General features: G+C 41.2%; 1 protein-coding gene across 1 annotated transcript in view; it reads right to left on the minus strand.

Moving 5' to 3' along the window:
- The window catches only part of LOC136647459 (chloride channel protein C-like), an 82,349-nt gene that overhangs the window by 32,142 nt on the left and 33,490 nt on the right, over nucleotides 1-16,717 (minus strand). The window contains exons 12-13 of the mRNA XM_066623011.1: nucleotides 10,633-10,799; nucleotides 1,910-2,089 (exon numbers count right to left, since the gene is read on the minus strand). Of these exons, the coding sequence (XP_066479108.1) occupies nucleotides 1,910-2,089; nucleotides 10,633-10,799 (347 nt within the window). The remainder of the gene's footprint in view (nucleotides 1-1,909; nucleotides 2,090-10,632; nucleotides 10,800-16,717) is intronic.

Here is a 16,717-nt window from a genome sequence, read left to right on the forward strand (position 1 = left end):
AATTTAAAGAAAACAATTATAGAAGCAACACTGTTTGCAATTTTCCTTATTCAGGGGATTTTTTTTGTGGTTGAAATATACAGTTGTGCAAACATGAGAGTCACACTATGCTCCATGATTTAAAACATGAAAACAACAGAACAGCAGGAGGAATTAGGAGTTGTGCAATTCTCAGAGATTTACAAAAAGGAAAATGAAGATGAAAGGAAAACAGAAACTGGAAGCCACTGCAAAGCATTCTTGGGAAAGCCTGGTTGTGCCAGAACAGCCACAACTGTGGGCACAGGATGCAATTCCCATTAAACAGAGAGCCAGCTGAACATTGCCTTAGCATTGAACCAACATAGTTTCCAAGACAAGTAACTTTATTTACAGCCCGGGCAAGCATAGTTATTGTTCTCACACTCCTTTTGCTTATTCTCTCTAAAAGGTAGAGTCTGGCTTGGATTGGTTATACAAGCCAACACACATTTTGCTATCTTAAAAGTAAGACCTATTCCTGGGTATATTTGGGATGCTGATTCCAAAACCGGCATCGGTTTGCCCTTATTGCATCTCATTTCGGAGGTATGGCATAGCCTCATTAGTGAATGGTTCAAGCAGCTCAACAATGGTTCAAGCCCACACCACGGCTCATGAGGCAGCTATTGAACCAATCACTAGCGAGATTATGCTGTATCTTCAAAATGAGATGTGAGAGGGCAAAAGTGATGTCATTTTTTAAATCAGCACCCCAAATTCATATAAAACCACCATAAATTATTTCTGACCCTCAATTTTGCAGGCCTGTGTTATTGCCATCCTGTCCCCGTCCCCCGTCCCCCCACACAAATTCTCCCTCTTCTTTCTGATCATCTTTTCTAAAATGGCTAATCTGGTCTCCTTAATCCAGAAATCTCCACAAAACGCTAATTTTTGCACCAAAAGTCGCACCAAATAAAATGGAAGATTCCAAGGAGTCTTTCAGGGCAGAACTGCAACAGATGTACAACTTCCCAGTAGCTGCTATAGACAGAGTCAGGACCAGCCCAAGACCTCCTTGCCATCAGAGGTGGCATGCCCACTCTAGCCCACCGCTCTCCTCTCCTCCTTATAGAACTCTAAGTGCACCACAACCAGTGGTCAAAGATCCCTTAATGTGCTTGTTCAAGTACATGAGTAGGTCCATTCTCACATGTTCCTGAAGGTGGGGTGAAATCATTGCTCATATTTTGCAAAACTGCCACAGAATAGCCTTTTCTGTTTGCAGATTGACTCTCACTAAGAATGAATGTCAGCTATCCTTATGGGAATTTGGGGGGGGGGGTGGAGACAGTCTTGCACAATGGCATCATACATTGAACTCACATGAGCAAAAACATCCCAAATGTACTGCCACTTTCTTTCCCTTGTGATAGCCCTTTAAGCGGTAGTGCTTGCTTGCTTTTGTTCCTGTTTACTGAAACAAGCCGTCACAGGTACGATAAATTCTGCTGTTCTGTCTGAATTGTGACATGTTTTATCTTGAAAGAGGTGAACTTGAGTCAGGGAGTAAACAAAGGAAAGCTTGCCACTAACTTTTTCTGGTAAGTTGGTTCTGCTTCAGTTTCATGATCAATTTGATCCCGTAAGTCATGCTGCATCTCAGTTCTAATGAATAAACTCCTAAGTGCCTTGAGGCCTTGGCCTGTTTCTAATGGTGTATTGCATAGTAATAGAGAACAACACCAAGAGGCCTATTTATAAAAAGCTGGGTGAAAATATACATACCATAGTTCTGGACGATCAAGAGAAATCTGCTATGGATCTGAAGGCCTCTACTTCATGACATGGATTTTCATAGCACAGTACATTAAGGCTTTCATTCTTTATTCTGAGTACTGGCCTCAGGGACCATTTATCTTTAAGAAAGAATGCAGTGGTGTCTTACCTTGTAATCGTTCCCAGGAACATCTCTGCCTGATCTGGCTTAGATTTGTAAACAACTGGGAATCCACTATGGCTGGTGTTGGCAAGGAGTTGCGCCAAGAAAGCAACGCTTTCCTTTAAGCGGAGGACTCTGACATGAAGTTTCATGACATCTCTGGCAGCAAACAATTCCAGGTTTAACCTGAAAGACACAAAGCAGACAGCCAATGATTTGTTTAGTAAACAGGAAACAAGGCGTACAGCACGATGCTTTGAGGACTTTATAATGTGGCAGTCGTTCATGTCAAACTGCAAATAAACTATTCTTTATTTGGGAATATTTTGTTTTAAATGTAATTAGGCAATAAAAGTGATTATTAAGCATGGCCTTCTGCTTTCATCCACAAGAAGAAAGTACAATAAATTCAACCAGATGCAAACACCGGTACTTTAGAAAAGGACAAGAGCTATCAATCAACTTCTATGGCTTTTTGTTTTAAATTCCTAATTGAAAATCAAATCCTCAGAAAATCATGGTTAGGATACAAACCATTCTTGAAACAGGGAGGAGAGAAGGAAAGAGAAATGAAAAGAAATCCAGCTTTCATAATAAGGACAGTTAAAGGCACTCACACCAATTGCCCACAGAGGACAATTCCACTTCTGACTTGCCCACCCTGCTCAGAATTCTACCTCTGACTGGGACCACTAGTGACTGCATGAAGATGCAGAAAACCATTAAAAACTACTGAGCTAGTCTTCTATGGATTTCGGTGAACACTAGAGCCACCTCTTTTATGGCTACTTTATTTTTATCCAACGGATGACATGTATTCTCTTTTCTGTAACACAAAGGAAAGCAGGCCAAGTGATATCTAGCAGTTCCATTTCATTACTGTACAACATTTGAGTGCAAGAGTGGATTAATGTGTAAAGCAGTAATCTGTAGTTACATAGTCTATTAAACATAGTTCTCACAAACAGTAGATGAGGTGGTAAACCTGTTTTTCAGCAGTATCACTTAAACTGGGGATTGGGGTTCACATGATTGACATACAAAAACATCTCTTGCATATTGAAAATTATGGTAGATGTCAGAAGAAATCTCCTCCCTGATGTGTATGTTTTTATGTGCAAGGAAATTTTTGTTCACAGGTCCCAAGCCATAGTGGATTCACAGGTCCATAATGGACCACAGCGGTCCAAAGTGGATTCCCAGTCATTTACAAATTTAAGCCAGATCAGGCAGAGGTGTTCCTGGGAAAGAAATTTTTTGAGCACAGATCATGTGAACCCTGTTCAATCATGTACAGCTCAGAAAGAGGGTAACCGCTTCATTTTCCTTTTGTGATAACTAGGTAGAGTGATGAAAAGCAGGGTAGTATATACTCAGCCTAATTCTGATTTCTAGTCTTCCAATATTTCTCTCAAAGAGCATTTTAGATGTTCCAAACCGGACATGCTCATGAAAATCAGCCTGAGAGAACAGGCGGCTCAGCTCATTCACATGTTTTCAGAACTGGCAGTTTTGCTTTCTCTGTTCAGCCCTCACTCAAGTGACTTGCTTCATTTGGTGAGAATGTTTACCCATTGACTAGCTGAACGTCTTCTTCATCAGAACCACATTGGATTTTAGCCGGGCTTCTTGTAAACCATTGTTTTATTGTGCTAAGTCTTGCATGTTATATAAATATATTTAAAGAGTTTGTTTTGGTGCTAGCTTTATTATCATGACAGTTGCCAGTAATCTTTAGACTGAGCATTAAAAACTCTTTTAAAATTCTTTTTGATCTTTCAATTACACAGAATATTTACAAGGTGGCAACCACATAAATAAATCACCTGTTAATAGTAATTGTGTTCATAATTAAACCAGGTCAGTCATTTTTAAAAGTAATTTACAATAGATCATTGCTTTTATACAAAAACAATTTTGGATTGTATCCTAAGTTTAATTCATCATGATGAAGGAAATTAATCAGACCAAGTCCCAGTGAAATCAACGGGACTTAGTGATGGATACAGCTCTTTGTTTGAACTGGGAAATAGTAATGAATGTTTCTCCCTTCATTCTGCCAGGTTACTATTGTGATTCATGTTAGCATTCTGATTCTCAGGGCCAAACTACACATTATATTAAACACATAGTTTAACTCCCTGCGTTTCTAATTTGAAAATTATGGGGGGTAGGGGGAAGGATCCGAACTGGGAGGATCCTTTCCTGCTGTACTGTGGTTCTGATGAATATCACACCTCCAAAATAACATTTAGTCTTGGAAGAGAAGCTTCCACTGACACCAACACAACCTCCCAGAGCTAAAACAAACTTCAGTGGCATGATTTTAGTTAAGACCTTGGCTCAGCAGGGAAGGATACTTTTCCTGACTGTTCTGGTCCCAACCTTGACTGCCACACTCTTAACCTGCAAAAACAAGCACACGGGCAAACTGCATATTTACTGGAACATATACTGTATGCTGGCCCTCGGAAAAGGATCTCATTGTGTTTAGGCTTGCATTCTATTAACTCAATGGCAAGTTCATTAGCTACCGCCATGCAATTGAGATGGGTCATAAAAAGGTCGAATTCCCAGCATTCTCTGGTGCTGGCCACTTGGGCTGCTCAAATGAGAGCAGCCTTGGCTGTTCAGCTACATAAACAAAGTTATTTATCATTATTATTGATTGTATATACTGCTTTTCAACGAAGGGTAACTAACAAAGTGGTTTACAAAGTTAAACACTAAATAAATGGTTCCTTGTGGAAATTTGTTGGGGTTATGGTTAGGGTCTATGTCACTTGCTTTAAAGAGGATTAAAAATATCAATTGTTTAACAACTACTGGTTGAACTAATGGCATTCCATATGTCCTCTTCCATATGCACTCTACCGAGGTGGCAAACTGGAAGACTATCTACAGCAAGAAAAATCTGCAAATTTCAAAAAGCACATGCATCCCTCATTGTGTTGGGGCTAGATCAGAATGTTAAAGTATCATACGAACTGGCCCATAAATAGTTACAATGCAGGAACCAGTCAGACATTAAAAGTTTGCTGAAAGAAGTAGATAGTAACTGCCCATTGAAAAGCAAGGAAAGATGGAGCCTAAACAAGTGCGCTGCACTTCAGATGACATGACAAATAAGGACCAGTCTCTCCTGCTCTTATGCTATACTTCTGCTGTCAAGAGAACACAGAGCTGGGCCTCCGATGCCAATGTTAACACACAAACAGGATTCTATGGCTGAAGGTGGTTTCTCAGGTATCCTAGTTTAAAAGATTTTTTAAATGGGCCAGTCTGATCCATTTCTATACCAACACAGCTGGACTTTTTGGGTACTTTTAAGTGGAAAACCTCAGCAATGTATTCTGTCCACCAGCTGGTGACCAGATATTAAGACAGCCTTAAGCAATTAACAGAATGTCACATCCAGTGGCTAGACTCACTGTGTGTTCCACCTGCAAACTACCGCATCTGAGAGCTGAACAGGGATCAATGTAATCCAAAAGCTGTAGCTCCAATAAAGGAGCCGAAACAAAACAAAAAAATTAACTTTCCAGCCAACAGAAACTATTTTCTGCTCAGCAGGAAGTCAGTCACTCTCTGCATGTTATCTATAAAGACCTGCTAAAAAATAGATGATACATCAGCACTCCAGAAGCCCGAAGCAAAATTTATTAATTCCACATGCTGGAGCTTCCTTCTGCAAAATGTGTACAGAAGCAACTTTGGTTTGTGAGAACCACTTTGGAAGACAGCAACAATGGCCACTGGGGCAGCAAGGGCTGTGGAAGGCCATTTACAGCCCTACCCAATGCTAGGAGCCAAACTTAGAGAGACAGCTGCCTTGGGTTAGGAAGTCACACCCAGGGAAGAAGGTTCCATCTGGCTGCATTCAGACACTTGTAGTTTAGGTGGGTACTTGCCATGAAGTTCACCATGGGTGGTGAGTCACATCTAACAGGATCATCCCTTTTAATCATCGCTTCAAGGAGTAGTGAGGGTCAGCCCCATTCCAGCTTTTTATCTCTGCCTGTTACAACAGAGTGGGCTGAGCTTTGAAGATTTTAGAATTTTGCTCATTTTCCTTAATACTACCAGGCCTTAAATGGAAGGGCAAAAAAAGTCCCTTTTCAGACTTTTGACTTTGAAATGGCATATTAATAGGGGTCAATGACCCCTAGTGAGAGGGTGAGCTTAGTCTGGACAGTTTGGGCACTGGCTGCCCATCCTCTTGGAGGTGTCTTTAAGTTGCAACTTCTGAAGTGGAACATGGAAATATGCATGGCCTTGATGTGATATACTATTAGGTTGTTAGGGATGAATTCCAAGGTCAGCATCAGGAGGTCAACTGCTGAGGGCCCAGAGCCTGCAGAAGGGCCCACAACAGATCCCCAAGACCACCTCTGTTCCCACAGCCTTTGTGCAGTGTTTGCAAATTGACTCTCTTAGAACCCACCAAAGACAGCAGTTTGCCTGTTTAAGCCATTTCTGCCCAATGTTGCATGCACGCAACAGGGACCAAATGTGTACACTTGTAGGCCAGGCAAAAATGGTTAATTCTATTGTTGCATTATGTTATCATGTTGTTAGTAATAACTGAATTCTCATAATTTCATGATTATTCAACTGTATTTGTTGCTTCATTTGGCTTTTGAATGATTTGTTAATTGTTTCCTGAATTGGTTTTTAGTTATTTACGTATTGTGTGTAATGCTTCCCTGCCTTAATGGATCTTTGTTGCTGTTGTAAATCACTCTGAATATCATTTAGACACAAATATGGATTGAACTTGCATTTTCTATGTAGTGTTGGCTACAACTGCTGCTGTGCTTCTGGTACTGTCCCCTCAGCTACTAAGAAAGGAGGATCTAATACTGTGGTAGGCCAAGCGGCAGGCAGTCAAATCCTAGTGAAAGAGGGAGAGCAGTGATAGAGGGAGATGCCAGGACAGTATGACCCAGGCCAGTGCCATGACTTTAGAAGCAGAAATGATGGCAAGAGGCTTTAGGTCCCACAGGCTATGAGGAAGGCCCCACTTTTCATGGTCAGAGCAATCACACACATATCACGAGGCCATCTTGGAAGAAGTATAGGGCACAGCAGGGCTTTCCAACAGTCTGCCAGTTTAGCCCTACTCCCACCAGTGATGCACTCTTAGCTCTGTCCCCACTATTCATGTGCATAGCCTGCTCTGGGTCCAGTTGTGGGTGGTCTGGCAATACAAAGGGACCAAAGACATTACACATAGAACTCAGGAGTTTCTGCAGGCACCAAAAGTTAGGACCATGAACAGCTCCAAGGGGGTGCTGCAGACTAGAGTCAGTATTCGATTCAAACGGATGCTGTTCCAGTGGCTGACTGAGGGTTTTTATGGCTGCTGAAGAATATAAGGTGGTCAGGTCTCCCTTCTCCTGGGAAGCTTGCCATGGCTTAATTGATTCTTGCTGGATTTATCAAATCTTGACTCCTGTGGCACAGGGGAAACTTGTGGGTTCTACCAATGAAACTTCTGAATCCAAGGAGAGGGGCAGGACTATCCTCTAGCAACAGAGGGTATACTGAGGCCAGTTCATGAGTTATTCCTTCCACAGAGGTTTTAAGGAAGGGCAACCTTATCTGAACCCAGAGCGTTCCTGACTCTCATCCCCAATTGCAGGGGCTTCATTCCTGGGGTCTTTACACTGTGTAAGCATTTGTCTGTAGTGACAAACGCTGAACAAGGAGAAAGCTTCTTCCCACGAGTACAACTTTAGAATGTTCTAAGGCTGCAGTCATGAGGAGGTGGTCTCCCTGCATTCAACATTTGTAACTGCAAATTCTTGAAGATGGGGGCCAAACCATTGCCATCCTGGGAAGTTCTTATGCTTTTGCTTCCATGAAAGAATGAATTGCCCAATAGGGCTCGTGCCAAATAACATTCTGCTTCCCCATGCATCCCTTTCCTTCCAGTTCTCATATAAGCATGTCTGGTAAGTGCTTTCTTTCTCTCTCTCATCTTTACAAGACCCCAGTACTGTAGCCCCCATCCCGTATCTGCAGACTTGGTTCTGCAGTTTCAGTTATCTACAGTTCCCTAATTCCCCTCATTGCACTCCATCACCACTGCCATCCACCATTAACTCATCTGTTCCTTTGTCCCTGTTTGCAGTGCTTCTGTCGCTGTCTCCTATGCCATCTGGGTCCCCTCACAGTCTGTCTTTGTTTGCAACTCGTCAGCCCACTTCCTATCCATATTTGTTGGCAGCCCACCAACCCACCCAAATGTCCACTCACAGATTTTCAGGGTGATTGTTCACCAGAAAGGGATTCACTTCAATTTCAAAAGGTATTTGCAGAATCAACCTCCATCTTCAGGAAATCCAAGTCAACATTTTAAGATTTGAGTTCCTGCATCAAGGTCTCAGCTAGGTAACATCTCAGCTATTAATATGCCACTTTCCAACATGGACTTATTTAAAACAATGCATAATGACTATGAAATAGAATTCTTGGCTCCCCATATCAGCTTTCTATAGCACTTCATGTAACAATCCCCAGAGACAGAGCGCCAAGTCCTATCCAACTTTCCAGCACTGGTGCAGCTGTGCCAATGAGACGTGTGCTGCATCCTGTGGTAGGGGGACAGCCAAGGAGACCTGCTCCTGGTAAGGGAATGTTTGTTTCCTTAGGGCTGCATTGCAGCTGCACCAGCACTGGAAATTTGGATAGGATTTGGCTCTAAGGCTGCATCTAACTTACCTGGGAGTAAGTCCTATTAAACTCAGTAGGTCTTACTCCTGAATAGACATCCATATAATTGCACAGTAAGAGGACTTTGACAAGGCTAATGATAACCCTTAAACAGAATAGGCACCAAATTCTCGTAACTCAACATGCCCCATTAAAAAGTAGGCTGCAAGTTATTTTCTCTCTCAATTATATAGGGGCTTATAAAAGCAGGAAGAGCTGCCAAGTTGTAGATGTGTTCAAGTACTCTTGCCCTAATTAAAAAAGCACTCCCTGGCAGCAAGCAGCTCTGAGCATTCCAGTTAGTTTTTGTAAGGCGGGGGGGGGGGGTAGAATTTACAGTGGCATGCAGCTTAGCTAGAAATCACATTACACCTCTTTGTTAGATATAGCTTGATCATCCAAGGGTCCAAAACATACCAGACTGTATGACCAGAAATAAGAACTTACAAGAGAATATGAATCAATACACTTTACAACAAGGTAAACATCACAGGAATAGCTGGGGCCCCACGGGTCATTGATTTATTACTGGAAGACTGATTCAGCATTTGACACCTCTTCCAATCTGGGTGTGATGCCCAGGCTTGGCTGAAAACAGACTACAATGAATACATTAGCTCTTTCCCATCTGTATATCACCAGTGTGTCAGCACAGAGAGCAACTCAAAGCACAACTCCTCCACAAATGAGAAGAGAGGGCCAAAAATGATCTGTCTTCTTTCCTTCCCAAGCTGCATCACATCAATCATTATGTTCCAAATGGCTCCCTGTTCTGCTTCACTAAAGCTAATGTCATTTTGCATGGTTTAAGGGAAGCCACTGCAGACAGATAATCCTATAAACATAATAGATTACTCAGCTATCCATTATATTATATCCGTGGTTTCCAAGGGCATGTGTCCGCAGTACTGGCTTTGCTATCTGCTCCTGTCTTATTTAGTTGCTAATAGGACTGGGGAGAAAGAGCTGGCAGTAAAGAAGTCTAGTATGATACACACTTCTGTGGCTCCTAATATTTGAGATTTATGACTGTTCCTGTATTCCTTTTAAACTTTATATAAGGCTTTCTGTGGACACGTTAAGATGACATGGGACCTGGGGGTCACTTTAAACTATTCTCTCTTATATCTAAAAGGTTTCATATTTTCAAAGATTGCTTGTACTTGCTATTTTCAGAATGACACAAGACTTAGAACCAAATTTTGATACTTCACGTACAACCTTTCTTGTCCCTAACAGATTCCAATTTCCAATTGCTAAAGCAGCAGAAAGGAAACACGAAGTGCCACTCAGCCTGATGAGTCCTCAAATACTTCCTTGTTTGCTAGAGTATATAACAGTATTCTTTCCAAAACTCAACATTCAACAGATAGGCATGACTCTTCTTCTACTGCGACATAATACACAGCATAGATAGAAGAGATTACAGAGGAAACACCATTCTGTGTTAACTGTATCATTTTGCACTCAACCTGTTGTGCTTTTCCTCTGTTACACAGTGTACCTGCTCTCTATCTGCAATACATGATGATATAGACTATGGGCACAATCCCAAGCAGGTCTACTCAGAAGAAAGTCCTATTGTGTTCAATGGGACTTTCTCCCAGGAAATGGGACTTACTCCCAGGAAAGTGAGGTTAAGATTGCAGCCTTAGGGCAAAATCCTAACCAGGTCTACTCAGAAGTAAGTCCTATTTTGTTCAATGGGGCTTACTCTCAGGAAAGTGTGGTTAGGACTGCAGCCTTATTCAGATAATTGGTTGGGAAGTGACAGAAAGATGCACCTGACTTGCTGCTGGAAGTCAAGCTACGATGCTTTATTTGTGCCTCTCCTCTCTATGTAATATTGTAGTATAATAACACAGATCCAAAAGCACAGATCTTAAATCAGAAGAAATTACACATTATGACAAAATTGATGTGTAGTCATTTAAAAGTAGGAATGTAAGGAAATCCACTCATTCTATTTGCACTCCCAGAGCAGTCATAAGGAGAAAATCAGAAAAACTCACCATTTTTTCCTATGGCAAACAAATGGCTCAGCATCTAAATAAGGAATGCATTTCAGCTTTAGTAAAGAGCTGTACAGAGACATATTAAACCAGTCGCCAACCATTTTGGCTATCATGACAGTCAGCATGATGAGTAACAAGGACTGCACATCATTTGTGAGCTCTACCTAAAGCAGGAGAGAATTAGAACATTATTACTTGAAAATAAGTGTGTTGTTGATTATTGATCAGTAGGCTTCATGTTCAAAGGTACGTTATAACAAACACCATCATCATCTAGGGGTAAACTAAACACACACCTAATTACACAAAGTAGCTTGATGGGTGCGTTAGGGCACAATCCTAACCAGGTCTCCTAACCAGGACTTACTTCTAAGTCCTATTTTGTTCAATAGCGTTTTTCGGCCAAAACTGGCTTCAGAAAGCCCTCTGGAGGGCTCAGGTAAACCAGGTCTGGCTCAACATGGGTCTGGGGGACCCATGTTGAGCCAGATCCGTGGATGTACAATCCATGGATACAGAGACCCACTGTACACCCAATGGGCTACATTGTGCAATTAGGCATTATATCTAATTTGTCTCTTACGCAATACTTTTTCAGTACTCAGAGCACTTCACAAACACTATTTCTGTAATCTTTACAGCAACCTAGCAAGACAGGCCATAATTTCCCTCATATCAGACATGACAGGTTGGGGATGATAGGCAGTAGCTACTTGGGGCCCAATCCTAAAGTTCCTCAGTGCCAGTGCTGAGGTCTAGCGCTGGCACTGGGTGTCACAAATGCGATGTAAAGTATGTCTATGGCATCTGAAGAGGAAGGGCTGCCAGTGCTGGGCCAGCTCCAGTCAACACTGACCTGCATGGAGGGCCGACTAGCATGTGCTGGCCAGCAGTAAGTAGTTTCAGGGTGTGGGGAGTGGGTGGAATGGGGTGAGGGAAGGGTAGGAAAGAGGGAAGAACCGGGTGGAGTGGCAAAGCAGAAAGCTCCACCTGATCCTGAACTCAGTGTTGGGCCAGGAGGCCAGTAAAACAGCCAGCACAGACTTGAGAAGCCCTTGTGGGGCTTGGGGCTTTCCCAAGGGGAAAGGGGACAGAAGTTCACTTCCCCTGAGACTCCCAGCGGCTTTCTGGTGCTTGCTGGATACAGCAATAGCTGCTCCAGCGGGCTCCAAGAAGCTCAGGATTGGGCTGCCCATGAACTGATAACTAAAGCATGAATTGGTAACCTCTGAGCTCACACTCCTATCTGCTACATTGCACCAGCCTTCAGGTGATATAAAACATGAAGCAAGAGGTGGAATTGCTGTTCCCTTATTAATTTATAGCATTTGTGTTTAGAAATCCTCTGACTCCCAGTTCAGAGTGCTGATAGAGGGACATGCAAGTAGAAATAAAGTTACTTTTGAAATCCATTTTTATTTTTACATTAAAGCAGCTTGTTTTTAAGCATTAAACAAAATCACTTCTCAGGGGGGAAAAAACTGCACAATTTTAATTGCTGTGTAAAATCTGTCATAGTTCTTTCATTTGGAGTGATTTGAAAGCACTTTAGATTTCTTTCAAATGAATTTTGAAAGCATCTGATTCCCACAAAAATCCTTCTAATACAGAATTTTGAATCCTAAACGATGCAAGTCAGTTTTACATTAGTCACATTCCTGGAGCTTCAGGTCTCATATGGAAAGTAAACAATTGTAGCTGAAAAATATAGGTAGGGCTCTGAGTCTATGCAGTAGGTGAATCAGTTGATGAATACAATGTTTCTTCACATTGTGATTGTTTCAAGAAAGTTTTAGAAGGAACTGAAAAAAACATTACATGAGCAAAGTGCTTTTCCTCTTTGATAAGCGTCAATACTAATAGGCAACAACGAAGAATTTTTACAATGTTGGTAATTCAAGCCTTTGCAAGTGAGCCCCATCGAATTTATACAACTTACTCCCAGGTAAGCGTGCATAGGATTTCAGCCAAGGTTTCTGATAATATAGAACTCTTTCATCTCCCACAAAAGGTAGAAAATTAACAATGCAATTCATTTATAACAATGCAAGGCTCCATGTAAGAGGCCCCTCCCACTTACACACAAAGCCATTCTGGGCACCAATGGAAACACGCAGGCACTCACTGAACCAAGCAGTGTCTCCTGCATGCTGCTGTCACTGCCCAGAATGGCTCAAATGGCTAGTGGGAGGGGTTGCTTACCAAGCATGTTGCAGTACCTGCAGTACTTACCACACCACCCCCTGTAGCTATGCCACTGATGCAACCCTATGCACACAGTCATTCTCAGCTTTCCAGCTGTAGAATGGGGATAATAAAGGACTTGGTTTATGGGGTTGTTTTAAGGTACATTTGCTGATGTACCTTAAGATACATCAAGATAATAAATATGAAGAGCTGTGAACACTCAGAACATGCTATATCAATCCTAAGTATTATTATTACTACCATTGAGAGCCAGGGTGATGTCGTGGTTTGGGAAGTAGACCTGGAAGATCCAGGTTCAAATCCCCCCTCAGTCATGATCCAGGTTCAAATCCCTCCTCAGCCATGAAGCTTCCTGGGTGATGGTGGGCCAGTCACTTTCTCTCAGCCTCACCTACCTCACAGGGTTGTTGTGAGGTCAAATGGCCAGTGAAGAAGGGTGGTATAAAAATGTGAAAAAATAAAATAAAATAAAAAAATGAGTGACTCAGGAAAAAATAATTTATTTTTTAAAAAATTATTTTAAAAGACATAATTTGGTCTTTATCTGCTCCTGATAGAAGAACTTTCTCATCAATCAGATTTGGAGATGATACCAAAGAAAGAAGGTTGTGATTATTATGCTTTCGTCTTTATGCAGGATAATAGCAAGACAAAATTTTTAAAAGTTTAGAAAAAAAATATCCTAAATGCCTATCTGGTTTCCATGTTCTCAAGATAACTAAAAATAACCCCTTACAATGATTAAAGGCTGGATGAGTTGCAGTCTCAATCCTCTTGAGGACTGCTTGATTGTTTTAAGAATTTCATTCCAGTATGACATATGAAGATGTGGTCCTTCTCATTCTGCCATCTGTTTATTCTGCAGCTCATCTAGGGGACAGCCCAATACCGCACCAAAAAATGCAAATATAAATTCATGGGTTCTCATTATGGTTTCCACAGAATTTATGAGTTTAGCCAGATCTGAATTTCCTGATGCTGCCAGATACTTAGGCAATATCTGAACAAGTCCTGCCATAAATTCTATGCCTACTCATGGATCCTTTGCATCAAGTCTAACCCCATGAAATGACACACACATTCCTTGTACACTCACATTTAACTGCAATCTGTTTTAGACTTTTTCTTCATCAGGACAGAGACATGCCTTTTTCTTCTAACTGTAAAGCACCATGCCTATTGATTGAACTATATAAATAATAAACTATAATGATGAATGATATAATCAATAAATAAAATAATACAATGAAACACCTAATAGTAATAATAATAATTCCTGAGGGGACCTCAGAACTTAATAGCACCCATCGCTACAGAAAGGGTCACATTTTCCCAGTCGTGCTACATTATGGTTTTAATGCTGGAAAAATGTACCATCCCTAAATAGAAGAATTTTCTTGAGGAAAAACACCTGGATCTCATGCAGCAAAAGGGTGACAGCTGCTCTAAAAAATGATAATCTGAAACGACCCCCGCTTCCCCGCAAATCACTTGCTTCTTAAACTCGCTATAGCTATAACCTTCACCTTCACCTCGCTATAACCTTCACCAAACCTTATGTGGAAACGAAACGTGTTTAGAAGGAAGAGATGAGAAAAAAATAAATTGAAAATGAGGAGGAAAACACTTACAAGAACAATAATTCAAATATGGATGGGAAGAAAAAGGGGGGAAACAAGGGAACAATACAGTCAATACATACTAATTCTCTTTCTTTAAATCATATCCATTGTAGTGCGTACTTAGCAGCTGATCATAAAGGAAGCTTTGCAGGCTATGCTTGCTTTTGCTGCCTTACTTAATTCAGATCTTATGGAGTTAACGAGGCATGCTAAAGACAGGTTGACTTTAGGATTCCTGCAGCAGCTGTAAGGCCAACATTGCTAATGGGCTGTGGAGAAATCCTGTTAATAGATAGATTTATTAATCAGCAAATAAGTTTTGCCTACTTACCTCATATATAATTGCATGATTAGTGAAATGCTTTAGAGCCTTTTAAAAAACAACATTTCCTTTGAGTCACTCATGGAACTTTCCTGCACATCCCAAAGTGCTCCACCTCCAAGGCTTCCACATCATTACAGCCCACTGGCCCCCTTCCTATTATTTCTGTTTTATTACATAACACATACTTATGCATTTCATTAAGAGCATCAACAGGGCATGGCACATCAAAGGGAGTGGGCAGCTGCCCAGGAAACTCAAATGATGCCTTTTACGTAAAACTACTGATAAAAGTCCTGGCCCCATTTCTCAGCCACACTGTGGTTAACCTGTTTCATGGTTTGGCTTTCAGTTTTGAAAAGGATAGTCAAAATGGAACCTCATTAGAGCTGGACCTGCTGATGCAGCAGACTTTTAGCAAGGATCTTTTTTTATTTGATTTCATGGTAGAAAAAAATCCACTTAAAAGTAAAATCATCTGGTGCAAAAAGCATATTTTGTACTTCATAAAGGCAAAGGCAAAAAGGGCACCATTTCTATTTACATTCATAAGAAGGCAAGTGACTTGTGGTATACATGAATGTCCCTTGAAACAGAACAGCTGCCTGCCTCATTTAGGAGATAGTGGCTGCTCCCTTACTGCATTCGTCCAACCATGTCAGACTGTTACACCGACTTTGCAAAGATGATTTGTACCAGGTCTGTGTAGCTCCAAGCATTCTGAGGTTTTTATAGTTTTTTGCTAACTCTAGAGGGCCACATTGCTATATTAATGGGGAAAATCATGTTTGCTATTTTAATTCCCTGTTTTCTTTTTAACCCGTTCTCTCTTGATCCCCTTTTCTCTCTGAGAGCCACAGCATGTGTTCTGATGAGAGATTATTTTTCATGGAAAAAGAGAGCAATGCAGACATTGTGATGCTAGCATTCACCCATTCCCACTCTCAGATAGGGTTAAGACACTACCACAAAGAGGCAGGAAATGGGTTCCATAATGAGTATCTGGAATTCTCCCAAGGGGCTGCAATCAATCCACAGGCCTGATGTCCTGAAGGTCTGAATTATACTGATGCAGTTCCATCTGCTGGAAAAATCAGCATTTGATAGAATATAGAATTCACAATGTTTCAATGGTCATATTCATCCTGGCAAATGTAACTAAATCCTAGCATATCGAACATAAAGGCTGGTACAGCAGTATAACACTGGGGAGTTCTGTGCCAAGGAGTTTAACAGACAGGTAAATAGGTGCACTCCTCCATGTAATCATTTTTTTTTTTTTTTTTGCTTGCTCAGTTGTGGAAACAGAAGACTTCCACTTTGAAGTTGCTGCTGGTGTGAGCTGAACACAGCCAGAAAAGCACTTAATGACGCCAACAGATGTTTCAGCTTTTTACAGCAGATGGAAACCTTTTAGATATTTATTTTCCTTTCCCAAGAGGAAATGCCAGCAAGGTTGTGCTCCAGCCATGACACAAAAAAACTGAAGTCATGCTCTATCCAAGAGCAACAAAATACATGACTTCTCCCAATGACAGTTTTATCTGTTCTTGACATAGTATAAATATATTTGTGACACTAGGTGAAGTTCCTGGTTTCGCTAGATCACCATTGATACTCTGCTTCTACTTGTATCTTATTCACCACTTCAAGTCAAAACATGTTCATAGCTAGCAAAACCTTTGAGTGACATCTTCTCTTCAGTAATATTCTTGCAATATACTGAAGATTGGTGGCTTCTCAGACTTAGATGTTTGCAATTACTTGACACCTAGAGTGTTCTCCAGCATAACACATACTTGATCTGCACAGTTGATACTGAAAACATCTGAGAAACCTAAGGAGGTTAGTGCTGGTACCAAACTGAAAATGGTGCCCACGTAAAGAAGGGCAACACTGAAATTTTTCGACTTAGTAAAGAGCTCCCCAT

The sequence above is a fragment of the Tiliqua scincoides genome, chromosome 4 (genome assembly GCF_035046505.1).
Source record: "Tiliqua scincoides isolate rTilSci1 chromosome 4, rTilSci1.hap2, whole genome shotgun sequence".
NCBI classification, from domain to species: Eukaryota; Metazoa; Chordata; class Lepidosauria; order Squamata; family Scincidae; genus Tiliqua; species Tiliqua scincoides.